At 48.2% G+C, this 14,511-nt stretch overlaps 1 protein-coding gene across 1 annotated transcript in view; it reads left to right on the top strand.

The window, feature by feature from the left end:
* FBXL16 (F-box and leucine rich repeat protein 16) overlaps nucleotides 1–14,310 on the top strand; it is a 57,748-nt gene extending 43,438 nt beyond the window's left edge. Inside the window, exons 2-6 of the mRNA XM_035132301.2 lie at nucleotides 516–1,237; nucleotides 3,175–3,683; nucleotides 6,154–6,238; nucleotides 8,032–8,095; nucleotides 8,978–14,310. Of these exons, the coding sequence (XP_034988192.2) occupies nucleotides 530–1,237; nucleotides 3,175–3,683; nucleotides 6,154–6,238; nucleotides 8,032–8,095; nucleotides 8,978–9,126 (1,515 nt within the window). The 5' untranslated portion in view covers nucleotides 516–529 and the 3' untranslated portion in view covers nucleotides 9,127–14,310. The remainder of the gene's footprint in view (nucleotides 1–515; nucleotides 1,238–3,174; nucleotides 3,684–6,153; nucleotides 6,239–8,031; nucleotides 8,096–8,977) is intronic.
* The last annotated feature ends 201 nt before the right edge of the window (nucleotides 14,311–14,511 follow it).

Below are 14,511 nucleotides of genomic sequence, written 5' to 3'. Positions count from 1 at the left end.
TCTAATATCTTCTTTTGAAGTGACTTAAGTTGTGTTTTCCTTGAAGTTCCATTATATGTAACAGAACTTGAACACCATTCTCTTTTAAACTAAAGCTCCCCTTCCATTTTCTGTGTTCCTAAATTCTTAGCTTTGGAGCAGCTCTTCCCATGGTGTTCTTCCTATGCACCATCTACAGAGTGACCCTAGGAGTCAATCCTCACTGGCTGACTCACCTCCTTTCACTCTGATTGACTCCAATCATCACAAAGCGTGAGAAGATTTCTTCTCATTGGCTAAAAAGCTCCCACCCAATCCATGCTGATTGGGTGGCCCAGGATGCTGGAAGCAGGGACGCTGCTGGTACCCTACTGCATAAATTGTAATGGGTCTTCAACCTACTGTGATTGTAGGCCACTACACTTCTGCCCATTACCATCTAAAAGGGGGGCAATTCCTCCTGCAAGATGATTCAACGAAAAGCCGAATGTTCCCTGGGTCCAATTCCCTAACAGCCTTCCTTGTTGTTTTTCCAGAGTGACCTTTGAAGATGTCGAACCAGAGTAACGGTGATACGAAACCTCCATGTTTACCCCGGAACGGACTTGTGAAGATTCCCGCCCAGGCCAATGGACTCGGCTCTGCCAGCATCACCAAAGGGACTCCAGCGATGAAAAACCGCTTGTGCCAGCCTTCATCTGTGCCTGCTCTCATCGGTCCAGCCTTAGCAAATCACAGCGACCTGCCCATCCCCGGCCTGGCGCCGCCCTTGTCCTTGGCAGCTCTGGCCGGGGTGCCATCTCCTTCTGGAGCTGCCATGGTGGGACTGAACTCCAGCGAGGCTTCCCCGACAAACGGGGAGGTCACTTCCCTCGAAGGCCTCTCCGGTTCCCCCAGTGAACGGCAGCTGGCTGTGGATGAGAAGATTCTCAACCGCTTGTTTACGTACTTTTCCGCCTGCGAGAAGTGTGTCCTGGCCCAGGTCTGCAAGGCATGGAGGAGGGTCTTGTACCAGCCCAAGTTCTGGGTGGGCCTAACGCCGGTGCTACACACCAAAGAGCTTTACAACGTCCTGCCCAGTGGAGACAAGGAGTTTGTCAACCTCCAGGGTTTTGCTATCAGGGGTTTTGAGGGGTTTTGCCTGGTTGGAGTCTCCGACCTGGACATTTGTGAGTTCATCGATAACTATCCTCTGTCCAAGAAAGGGGTGAAATCCATGAGCCTTAAGAGATCGACCATCACAGACGCAGGCCTTGAGGTAGGTCTCCTGCACAGAGGGGGAAACTCAGGCCCAGGAGCCACAGGCAGTCCTCCGGATAGCCACACCCCTTCTAGCCACACCCTCATTCCCCAGCCACATCCCCTCTTCCCGTGGCCACACCCCTTACCAGTCGGACTTTATCCTCTGAGTGTTTTTGCCTGGCTGGAATGTGTCCCTGAACTCTAGTAATGCCTTTTGCTTGCCTGGATAGAAGATAGAGAGGGGTGTGTGGGTGTTACTTACAAAGTAATTTTTACATGTGTTTCTCTATCCAGCTTTGCCTCTCTTCCTGACCCCAACAGAACGTTGCCCAGAAGAGAATGTGGCCCTCAGAGTGCAGTATGTCCCCTGCCTTCATGCTGAGAGAGCCTTTCCCATACCCATCAACATTCCTCCGATGAAAATAGGGGCATCCTAAGGAAAAGCGGGACATTCCGGGATCAAATGAGAAACTGGGACAGCTTCTGTAAATCGGGGACTGTCCCTGGAAAATAGGGACACTTGGAGGGTCTGCTTTCCTCTGTGGCAGGGCTGGGGAAAGTGCGGCATTCCATATGTTGCTTTTTTTTTTAAAAAACCATGCAGTGAAAATCCTATCTAAATGCATATTTTCCCCATGAAATGCATGCTTAAAAATACATTTTATCCCGCTATATGCCTTCCTTCCTTCCTTTTAGCACAGTTTTGTTTATTTAAACAATTACATATATTTCAATAACAGACAAGCATAAATAAATGCAGAAAAACAATGCAATTGAATGAAAACAAAAATTAAACACATGCACACACAAAATATAAATTCAGTAAATTTTATTCACATTCCTTGGGGGGGGGTATTCTTGGTGTTGCAGGGTAGTAACATAAAAAAAAAGTTTACTTTATTCATAAATATCAGGAAAGCGGAAATGTTTCTAAGAGTTCCAGACAGTGGCATAATTCACAGGAGGCATTTGAACGTTGTTATCATCATATATATTTTTGCCACTTAGTTGAAATTGAATCTTTTTCTGACTGTCCTCTAGTATACCTTAATTTTTGAATAACCGGTAGTTTTTCAGCAACAGCTATGGACCAGATTTGACTACACTATAAATCTCTATCTTACCCTAAAGTATGCAAATTAAATAATTATTGGCTTGTTGGCAATTTAAATAACTGTTGGGATCTGAAGAGTGTCTTACAAAATTCAGAGAAGTGCAAAATCTTGAGAATAATTTCATTCCAATCCATGGATAAGGCCGAAGTGTGCAGATCAAGTCTATTCCCAATGGAATTCAAGGAAATTCAGTTTCTTGAGCATCTGTAGAGTGTGATTCTCTTCTTTTCTCTCTCTCTTTGAGAGAGCATGAGGTGGGTGAAAGTTGCAATACTATTATACTATTATACAGTTGCATCAGAGGAAGCACCTTTGAACTCAGTGGGACTTACTTCTAAGTACACATTCCTTGTGGGTAATTTGAAGTACGCACCTACATGTGTCTGCTTGAGAGTAAGCCCCACTTGGCTCAAAAGAGCAGAGGGGTGGGGAACCTTTGGCCCTCCCAATGTTGCTGATCCAGTGTGGCATAGCAGTTGAGTGTCAGACCTGGGAGACAAAGGTTCCAATCCCCACTCAGCCATTACTTTGGGCCGCTCACCTCCTCCCACTCTGATTGGCTCCAATCAGCACAAAGTGTCAGAAGGACCTCTTCCCACTGGCTAAAAACTCCCCTTCCTACTGATTGGACAGCTCTAGGACGCTGGAGACAGAGACTCTGCTGGAGAAATATTAACAGGTCTTTAACCCTAGGTGACCTCAGACTACTACGTCTTTGTCCCCATCCACAAGCCTGATGCCCGCTGATCCCTGGCTTGGACGATTTCTAATGTCCTTTCCAGCTTTGCCACTCTATGATCCCCTCCCGCAAAATGAAACCTGTGTGTTCCTTCCTCAGGTCATGCTGGAACAGATGCAAGGGGTGTTGCGGCTGGAACTGTCCGGGTGTAATGATTTCACCGAAGCTGGCCTCTGGTCGAGCCTGAATGCCCGCATCACTTCCCTGAGCGTCAGCGACTGCATCAACGTGGCCGACGACGCCATTGCCGCCATCTCCCAGCTGCTGCCCAACTTGACCGAGCTGAATCTCCAAGCCTATCATGTGACGGACACGGCCCTAGCCTACTTCACTGCCAAGCAGGGTTACACAACCCACACCCTCCGCCTGAACTCCTGCTGGGAGATCACAAACCATGGGGTGGTCAACATGGTGCACAGCCTCCCTAACCTGAGTGTCCTCAGCCTCTCTGGCTGCTCTAAGGTGACGGACGATGGCGTGGAGCTGGTGGCAGAGAACCTCCGCAAACTCCGAAGCTTGGACCTGTCATGGTGTCCTCGGATCACAGACATGGCCTTGGAGTACATTGCCTGTGACCTGCACAAGCTGGAGGAGCTGGTGCTTGATAGGTAGGTAGAAAACTGAGCCCTCTTGAAGTTTCACGGAGGATGTGATGGAGGATTGAAGCGCGATATGCCAAGAAATGGTTACGCAGCAGTGGAGAAACATCTTGGCAGGTCTTGGCCAAGCTCAGAAACCAGGCTGTGTAGACCAGTGGCAGAGCACCTGCTTGGCATGCAGAAGGTCTTAGGTTTGATACTCGGCACCTCCAGGTAGGAATGTTTCCCCTGCCTGAAAAGCCTGGAGATCTGCTGCTGGTTAGTGTAGGCAATACTAAGCTCAATAGCTTCCTGTACCCCTAGGGCTTGGTTCTAGCATAGGCACACCACAATCTTCTAAAGGGTTAGAAGCTAATGGTGCAGTTTAAAATGGGCTGGGCCTCAGTTTCCAGAGGGGCAAAACAAGGAGAGACCTCTGTGCACCAGTTTCTCCCATCGTAACTCAAGGCTCAGGGGAAGCTGATTGCAGCAGAGACACTTGCTGATAGGGCAGAATCAGAACAAGAAAGGTGGGGACCAGGGGTGGCCCATAGCTCAGTGGTAGAGCACCTGCTTAGATTCAATTCCCAACATCTCCAGGTAGGGCCGGGAATGCCCTCTTGCCTGAAACCCTAGAGAACCACTGCCAGTCATTGTAGACAAGGACTGAGCTAGATGGCCCAGTGGCCTGATTGATACAATGAGGCAGCTGCCTATCTGCCTACAATGCAGCTTGGTCCCCATGAAACCAAGGGGTTTCCAGGGAACTGCAGTGCCTCAAGGGGTAGTGTTCTAGCCCTGATCTCCAAATAGATGACCCTGCTGGTGCCATGTCTTTATATGAGATTATGTTTCTAGCCCACCTTTCCTCCAAGAAGCTCGAGGTGGACTATATACTTCTCATTTTATCCTCACAACCACCCTGTGAGGTAGGTCTGAGAGATGCTGACTCGCCCAAGGTCCACCCAATGAGCTTCAGAGCTAATTTGAACCCTGTTCTCCTGGATCCTAGTCTGGCATCCTAACCACTACACCAAGCTGGCTCTCTCCATCAGTGTCTGGCTCCCGTTATGCCAAGCCACTAACTGTCTCAGCTGCCTTCCGACCCGTAACTTCAGGGACCGGTTGCGTGTGTAGCTTCTGATCTCTTGGCATCCGGAAGGCCCTCCCCTCAGCCTAGGGACTGCACAGTCAATGAAGCTTCTCTAGTTCAATGCTGCCCCCTTGTGAATTATCCTAGCACATGCAGAGAATCTGTGGGTCTCTCCCAGACTGTAGCGTGTGTATTCCGCAACATGCGCTTGACACAATCATAGGGTGTTTGTGGTAAGTTTATTCTGCTTGCTTGGCTGTTCTGCGGTGCTTCTCCAATGCTACCACATTATTCCTGTACAGAGGTGCAACAAAAGTGAGACAACACCTCCCCACCCACCCTAGAACATTGTGGCATCTCCAGATAGGAAACAATCCTGTCTGGAATCCTGGAGAGTCTCTGCCAGTTAGTATAGACAACACTTAGCTAGATGGACCAATCGTCTGACTTGGAGTAAGGCAGATTCCAACGATCCTATGAACATAAGAAGAAATGCTGGATGAGACCAGTGGTCCAAGTCCAACATCCTGTTCCCCCCATGGCCTACCAGATGCCTGTGGGAACTTGTGAGCAGGACAAGAGCACCCTCCTCTCCTGGGGCTTCCGAAAACTGGTATTCAGGAGCACAATGCCTCTGACTATGGAAGCAGAGCAAAGCCAACAAGGAAGTTGCAGGATATGCGCTACCTGGAAATGAAGCAGTATGGCTGCTCCAAAGGTTCTACAGGCACAAACAGTCTTGAATGTGGGATCACGTGTGACCACCCCACAAACATCATGAGCACAAATCATCATGAATGCACAATAAAAAGGACACCTGGAAGAGACCTGTTTTGGGGTGGTGGGTGCTCCTTAATCATGCCAGTGTCCACATGGCATCGTTGGCATCAAAATACCAACTTGTATCCCCTTGCCACCAAGTTAATCTGGATTTACTTTTTTAGAAGAAAATCTGATTTTAAAAAAAGCCTTTTGCAATTTCTCCAAGACCTGTCTCCAAATTTAAGTCCTCATCTGGAAGCTGTTCTGGATGTGGAGGTGCCTTCTAAGTAGTCAGCTCAAAACGCACTTGTGCCTCTCCATTCTGGAGGATTGGGCGACAAAGTTCTGAAAGCTTCAAAGTTCACAGCACTGATTGGCTGTCCACTCTGATGTCACTGAGAAACACCTCCCTGCCCCATCTCCCAGGTTCCTTCCTTCCAGTACAAAATGTATAGCAATGCATACATGCATTTAATACATAATCTAGTTTGGTCCTCTGACAACTGCTGCTGTTTAGTTTATTGGTGTTTCCTTAAAAATGTGATGTCAATTTGTTTTAAAATGCACGTTGCCCAGGTTTTCATGGCAACACCTATTGCTCATGCTTTCCTCCTCACAGTTGTGATTTTCTCAACTCTCCTGCAGGTGTGTGCGGATCACAGATACCGGACTCAGTTACTTATCCACCATGTCATCTCTTAGGAACTTATACCTCCGTTGGTGCTGCCAGGTAGGTAATAGATGGGGCTGGCCCTACTAATAGAGTGGTACAAGTGCGTCTGGCAGCAAATTTTGAGGGGCAGCAGGGGCAGCTCTCCCCCTGACATGACTTTCTTTGTTAGGCTTGAAGTACAATTCAATAGCAGCTCTAGCCAGCTTCTGTGCATGGAAAGCTGGGTGGGACAAAAGGGGCAAAATCTCTTGGGCTGTCCCCAAGAATCCCCTGGTAAGGGGGAAAGAGCACCTGGTTCTTTCAATCTGTTGGCAGAGGCTATAAAGAGGTTGGGGAGGTGGGAAAGATTCTGGGGGTCTCCCTTTAAGCAATCCCTGCTTCCTGCTCTTTCCTCCAACAGCTGGCAAGTGGTGGCAGCTGCCAGGTCAATTGGCAAATGACAATATTCTCTTAGCTGCCAAGTATCCCATTTTTCGTGGGAAACCCCCAGATTTTAACCCGTTTCCCGCTGTTCTCCTGAATGGAGAAAAATCCCGGAAATCCCCCAGCTCTCTCTCCCCCAGATTTCCTACCTGCCAGGGAGCCTCCATTTTGGGTGCCGCTTTTCCCATGTGTGGGCACCAGAAGTTGCTTCTACACATGCTCGGCAGCCATCTTGGTGGTTGCCGCATGGCGGCGGCCGTCACCAAGATGGCCTCCACCATGCAGCCACCACCAAGATGGCCGCCGGGCATGCATAGAAGCGACTTCCGGTGCCGCTCTGCCCGATTTCCGGTGCCCACACATGGGAACAGCGGCCCCAGAAGTTGCTTCTATGCAACTTCCGGTGCCGCACCGCTGCTGATCCCACATTTTTCAGTGGGAGACTTGGCAGGTATGAATATTCTGGAGCTTCAGGTAGTACTGTAGCCTCACCTTTAGGGAGGTGAGTCCTCTATTTGAAGGTCTGACAACGGTGTTGGCTGATGCCCATTGGGACTAGTAGAGCCGAAAGCAAGGAGACCAAAAGTAGGTCTAGCCAGAGCCAATGACAGGCACAGCCAACTAATTCTAGTTTTGTCTCCATCCTTTTCCCTGCTGAGTTCTAAAGGGGCAACCACCAAGACTTAAGGAGGAGGAAGTTGACAGGTAGTGCCACATCTTGGATGGGCTGTAGGTATGAAGGCAGACAGGTGGGGGCTGGCTGAGGGTAGACTGAAGCTGGTAGGACAGTGCCCTATTTTCCCAAATGGACCGGCCTCCACTGCTCCAATATTTCATTGATGAAAATACGGACTGACATAGAGTTGGTCATCTGGTTCCAATTTCTTGCTCAGTGTAAGATCTACCATACAGGATGCAACCACGGTATCTTTGGGTAGGCCTCTGCTGCTAGATCTCAAGTCAAAGAGAGCCCCTGCCTCCTGAAGCAGAGTGTTCCACTGCTGAACAGCTCTAGCCATCAGGAAGTTTCTCCTAATGTTGTCATCTGCAGTAACAGAGAACCGGTCTGCTCCATCTTCTGCCTAACAGCCATTCAGACCCCACCATTATGTCTGCCTAGACCAGGTGTAGGGAACCTTCAGCTCTCCAGTTGTTACTGAACTACAACTCCCATAATCCTCAGCATGCATGGCCAGTGTCCAGGGCTGATAAGAGCTGTAGTCCAGCAACACCTGAAGGGCCAAAGGTTGCCCCAGACTTCTCTAGAAAGGTTCATTTCACAGTTGGCACCCGTGCCAATAGAATACCCCCATATTAGCAAGACTTCAGGTCTTAAAAACGAGCATAGTGAACAAACTTAATCCGCTTGCTTCTCAAGTCATAGCAATTCAGGCTCACAAATCCTCCCTCCTTCTCTCCTGTTTCAGGTTCAAGATTTTGGCCTGAAGCATCTGCTGGGAATGAGAAGTTTACGCCTCTTGTCTGTTGCTGGTGAGAGCCAAACTAAGGGGAACTTTTCTGATGCTTTGGGGCATAAGTCATGACTCCATTTGAACCCACCACTTTGCTGAGAAACTCATTCATACAAACATTGCCACCACATTCTTTTGTGTGGGGTGGGGGCAGGGCAAAAGGAAAATAAGGGAAACTTTGGCTAGGGATTACACACTACATCCCCCTCTCCCCAGAGAGCTGAAAGTGGCGAAAGGGAATTGATAATGACAATAAAGTGCACAACAATGCATACAACTGAGGTAAAATGTCTATTAAAAACACTTATATTTGTGAAAATAATATTATAAAAATGCATTGTGTTCAAGGAAATGGCAACAAAAATGTGTAACTGGCCAAATTGCATAAAATGTGTATATTAGGGTAAATTTGCACTAAAATACTGATGCAGTTTCATGCTAACCTTCTTAAAAGAATCATGAACTAGTGTGGAAATGTCGAGAACTGAATTTGGGGCTAGAGAAATGAGAAACTGAGAGAAACCAAAACTAATGAATTTGTGTGTCCCTAGAATAGCTTCAGCTGAATTCAGTGGGGCTGACTTCTGAGTAGACAGCGGCCACATTAACACCACACATGTAAAGCACTATGACGCGACTTTGAATGGGCATGGCTTCCCCCAAAGAATTCTGGGAGCTGCTGAGTGTTGTTAGGAGGCCCCTGTTCCCCTACCAGAACTACAGTTCCCAGATTGGTTTAACAATCAATGCCACTATGCAGGTGGCTGTTAAAAGCGGTATCAGAGTGCTATAAATGTGATGTGTGAATGTGACCATTGCTAACCTTGCTTGCTGTAAGTTGTGGTCATCTGAATGAGTTGTTTATTGTTCATGGGGTGCTCTCTGATTTTGGACTTTCCAGGTTGTCCTCTCCTGACCACAACTGGGCTCTCGGGCCTCGTCCAGCTTCAGGACTTAGAAGAACTCGAGTTGACAAATTGTCCAGGGGCCACTCCAGAGCTTTTCAAATATTTTTCCCAACACTTGCCCCGTTGCATGGTGATCGAGTAAGCCGCTCCCTGGAAGAATCTGACCATCGTCTGGAGCCAGGTCCTCCAATCCCAACCCAGCACTGACCAACCAATCAGAGTCATGGTTTTATTTATTCATTTAATATATCTATCTATATATATATATATTTTTTCCGGGAGAGATGCTGTGACTTATAAACCACACATGCACACTGAGAGAGAGAGATCAACGCAACGTGTGGCAAATCATAAGCCAAGAGTTAGATCGTGCGTATGAATGACTAGCGCACTTTGCATGTGCGTCCACGTCCCATGAAGCTGTGGCAGTGGCAACTTGGAAGAAATCCCTCCTCAAGTTTGTAAAATCCCCATGCCTCCATCACCTCCCGTCTTCCTTGTAGTGATCTGTCCTGAAATCTTCATTTTTGAAAAAAATAACGATGCTTAAAAAAAACAAAAAAAACACAAAAACACAAATGAAAAACAAACAAACAAAGTGGTATATGGAAAGAAACAAGAATCCGCTGTGGCAGATTGGCAAGTTGGTGGCAAAAGCTGCTGCCGCTCAGTGCTGGATCAAAAGTGGTTTCCGGCCAAGTGCTGGTGGGTAGAGGTTCGCCTGTGTCCCCCCCTGCCCGGTCTTGGGTGGGTTGTAATGCAAGAATAAGGGGAGATAGACCCCTTGGTGGCCTTCCAGGTATGGATTCTGGATGGCCGAGCCTTCGGTTGAAACAGTCGGCGTCGTTCGAGGTAGAGGTGGAAAGCTGAAGAAAAGAGATAGAGGAAGGTCGATTCAGGATGAATAATGGAGCGGTTGCGGATGCGTGTTGGGTTCCACCTCTGGATTCCAAGAATGGGACGCTGCAATGAAGTGTTTATAGGAGGAGACGAGGGAGGGAAGAAAATTATAGAATAAGCAAACCGATCAACGCTGTGAAAGAAAGCCTTGGCGCTTGTCCCCGTGACTCTTGGGAGACCGGGGTGGATGGGTGCTCCCACAGGCAAAAGCCGGTGTATTGACTGTAAGTCATCTTCACATGAAGAGAGCAATTCAAGGAGCAAATGTTTCCCAGGAAATGGATTTAACAAACAGTCATCTGAACAATCCTGGCTGACCCTAAGGTCATGCCATGCTTGGCAGGCAGCCATCTGCCTCCCTCTGGGTTGTTTTTTTAAAAATTATTATTCTTATTATTTTGCTAATGATGAAGGGTTTTTTCTCCTTCTTCCCTTCTTCCTCTCTTCGGAACAAACCCGCAGCTTTTGCATGCTCGCTTGCTTCCGTCTTGTGGTAAGGTAGACTCTGGATTTTGCTTCGTCTTGGGCAGGGCTGTGGGCAGCAGCCTTGACCCTGGGCTCAGCTTGTCTGTTCCAGTATAAAGCTGGCGTGGCTTTGTATTTCCATCCACGTTCCATTTACTGATGCACAGGGATTTTTCCGCTGTGTCTTCTGCTTCCGCCCAGAGGAGATGGAGGCATCTCCTTCCCCTGAACCTCCCGCAAACCACCCCCTTACACACCAGTTCCTTCCTTTCCTTACGCAACCCTGCCAACCGAAGTGGGCAATGCGGAGTAGGGGTGAGGGAGAGATTCGATTCAGTTTGTGTTCGAATACGAATCTACCTAATCCCACACTTTCCGTAGTGATACGCCAACCAAAACACGGCCCTCTTTCGCACTTCTCTGAATTTTGCAATGCAATTCCGCAGCCAAGTAAATGTGCAAATTAAATATGCATATACTGGGGGGAAGAGTGCATAACAATCCATTTGTTGGTGCAAATAAATGTAGGAAAATTCATTAGAGCAAGGGAAAATGCTTTGCAAAAAAATGTGTATATTAGAAGGAATTCACACTAAAGGAAATACTGGTGAATTTTCATGGTGGGTTTTTAAAGGAAGAGATGCCAACTGGTGTGGAAATGTGGAGAACTCAGTTTTAGACTGGGAAACTGAGAAACCAAAAATGGATAGGTTTACCCATCCCTACTCCAGAGTCTATTGCCCTGCCCTCTCCTGGGTCAAGGATCGGGCTGGCCATTGCTTGACGATCCTTGACATTGCTTGGTAGCTTTTTGAAGTCCTTTTCAGGGCTCTTGTTGTCTCTCGGGTGCTGGAGGGCAACCTCAATAACTCAGGCACTCCACTCTCAACCATCCACCTCCTTCTTCTGCAAGCTACCATAGAGATCCACCCCAAAGAGGCACAACTAGCTACAGGATCTGGACAGGCACCTCTGAAGCAGCTAGGACGTGTTGTATCCTGGTGGTGGAATCTCCTGTCGGGACAGTTAGAGCTGCCACTTTATTGATGAGCAATGCTCGCTTGCCATTGCCGCTCTCTCTAGTACCTGTACACACACACATACCCCTTCTGCCCAATTCACTGCTTTGGAAGAAAAGGGAGGAAGCTCGCCTCCAAACAGCAAAGGCTTCTCACCTTCTCCTTTTGGGGAATGGTAAAAAAGAGAGGCTACTTCCAATTTCTCTGGATGGTGCAAGTGTGTGTCCGCAGGCTAACCCAAGTTGCCACGGTGGCAGTCCTGTGCACCCTTACCTGGGAGTAAGACCTGTTGGACATGGTGGGCCTTACTTCAGACTAAGCATGCTTAGGATAGCACTGAGGGATGTAAGCCATGATTTGTGCCGTGTTTCTGCAGAAATGAGAGGAGGGATTTTCAGGGAGGGCTCAGAAGCCTTTTGCTGCCTCACTTCTTGCATCTCGCTGCATGGGGCAAGTGCGTGCCCTCCTTGCGGGTTTTCCAGGTGTTTGCAGCCCTGTTTCCTTTTTCCACCCAGGTGGGACAAGCAAAGGGGCAGAAATGGATGCTAATCGCCTATTGCGTCCTGTTCTTCAGAGGCAGAGAAAGCGGATGTTGCAAATGGTACACACAACCCAAGCAACATTGTCCCAAAGGTTAGGGAAAGGAGGTCTAAGCTCTCCCTAGTGGCTTTTGCCCAAATTAACCTGGCTCGCTTGGAATTCCAGCACCCAAAGCAACCACCTGCACTGCCTATTGTCCCCCTCCCCGCCTGGCGCTGGCTGGGGCTGATGGGAGTTGTAGTTTGAAACACCTGGAGTGTGCCAGGTTGGTGATAGCTGACCTATTGCTCTGGGCCAGCCCCAGATATTTTACTACACACTGTGCCATTTCCTATTCATGGTGTTTTGGTGGCCTTCTCATTACGGTTTTGTGGTGGCAGGTCCATTAGGGCAACCTCAGTGTGCCCTCAGCCAGCCTTCACATGACTGCCTTCTTTCTTACAACCAGTCCAGCATGTGGCACTGCCTGTCAACTTCCCCCTCCTGTGTTGCCCTTGTAGAACCCAGCAGGCAGGAGGATGGGGGCAAAAGTAGAACTAGTTGGCTCTGCCTGCCATTAGCTCTGGCGCCACCTACTGTTGACCTCCCTGCCTTCTGCCCCACCAGTCCCAATGGCCACCAGCCACCGCCGAACAACGATATTCCTCCAGTCTGTGGCTTGGAGAAACAGGAATGTGTGATGCCGAAGAAGCGGCCTCTGATTCTAATGTCCCCATCGTTCTTCCTGCAGCTAAGCCATCATCCCCAATACCAGCAGAAAGAGACCACAGGCACTGTCCAGCCCTACCTCTGTTGAGTCTTCCCAGCATTATCACCGCGCTGGGGCTTAATTTGAGCCGATGATTCAGCTCCAGCACTAGTAATGCATTTTATATTGATACTGCTCACTAAAGGAGGACAGTCTCCCACCACATCTCCCACTCCCTGCTCATCCCTCTCCCCACTGTACAACAATCTATTATTTCATTCATCTTTTAAAAGATGTACAGATCAAAGGTTTTCAAAAAACACGGAGCAACTTTCTTTCCCTTTTTGGCAGCTATGAGATTACTCACTGCCTTCCTCTCAGTTTTTAGAGCTCTGTTTAGGTTCACTGTTATCCTCAGAGCTCTAGAGCCCTCTACTGCATGAAGTGGTCCTGGTGGGTCCTCCAGGAGAAAGCCTGAGACTCTTTGCATCACACATAGCAAGCGCTGCATTTGCCTGCCCTTTTCTGGTCGCAGAAGCCCTCGCAATTCCGTCCCATTAACTTCGCTCCTCTTATCAGTAGCTTTCCTACATACCCTGCAAGCAGTTCCCTCTTCAAGGTTAACTGATAGGTCTGGTTTGCTACAGCCTCCTCCTCCCTTTAGCCCTCAAAGGCAGCAGCTCTTAGCCTTACATTGAGCCTTGGCCTCTCCCTCCCCAGCCGCACCTCCTCCTTATATATTGGCAGTGGAGGCTTGTCCATCATGGTGAGTGAGGCATCCACCCCAGTCTGGCCCCAGCCAGTCTCCACCCACCTGCCTTCTTACTCACATGCAACCCAGGAGGTGCCAGGACTGCCTGTTGGCTTCCTCCTCCTTAGTCTCAGTGTTGACCTTGCAGACTGCAGCAGGGAGTTGTAGGACGGGGACAAAACTAGAATGAGTTGGCTCTGGCTCTGCCTCCTGTTGGACTCCCCTGATTTCTGCCTCACTAGTCCCCGGTGGGCACCAGTCATCACTGTATATTGGCAGGGGAGAACAGAGGATGAACAAGCTCTAGCTGGTGCCTTCTCAGAACATTAAACCTTTCTCCCCAGCTAAAGGTGTTTCGAGATGGGTGTTTATTGTGGGATCTGAAGCAGGAGTCCAGACAGTGTTACCGACATCAACTTGCCAGCCCATATTTAATTCAGCTGTACCTTTCCAGTGAAAACCCATTAAGTAAAACCCAAACCCATTGCCTATGACCCGTTTGCAATATCTCAATGGCTTGATTATTATAAATTAAACCCTATCGAGAAGACCCTAAGGCTCCTTGAAAGGTATAACGGAGATTTTCCCAACTTAGCGCCTTCCAGGTGTTTTGGACCCATCAGTTCCATCCAGCACAGACATTGCGAGTGACTAGCAAACCAACCAAAGTAAGGTTTGATGGAGTCTACCTAATCTTTCTTCTCACGGTTGAGAAAGAGTTCCCATGTGTTCCTGGAACTCTGGATTGATTGTTATAAATTCAATGGCAATTCATGTGTTTTTTACCATCCTTGGCCAGGGATCTAACTATGTCTGCAGATCTCCTTAGCAGAACTAGAGTGCTTCCTTTCTGTAAGAAGGGTTTTGTCAATTCCCCAGAAATTATCTCGGAGGTTCTGGACTACAACCAGCTGGGACTGATGGGAATTGTAGTCCAAAACTTCTGGATGGCACCAGGTTCCTGAAGGCTGATTTCAAGGAAGGTTATATCCATTCATTCATTCATTAAAAATAATAAAGATCATATTATTATTATTATTTTAAAAAGAAGGAATACCTTCTCATGCAACATTTCATAACACCTTGCGTGTTTGGATAAACACATAAGGTAGGGTAAAATAAATATGAGATTAACTGAGAGATAGCAAACCTGTGGCCCTCCAG

This window comes from Zootoca vivipara, chromosome 14 (assembly GCF_963506605.1).
Source record: "Zootoca vivipara chromosome 14, rZooViv1.1, whole genome shotgun sequence".
Classification (NCBI taxonomy): Eukaryota; Metazoa; Chordata; class Lepidosauria; order Squamata; family Lacertidae; genus Zootoca; species Zootoca vivipara.
Note: the sequence above shows the minus strand (reverse complement) of the source record. Positions and strands in the feature narration are given on the sequence as shown.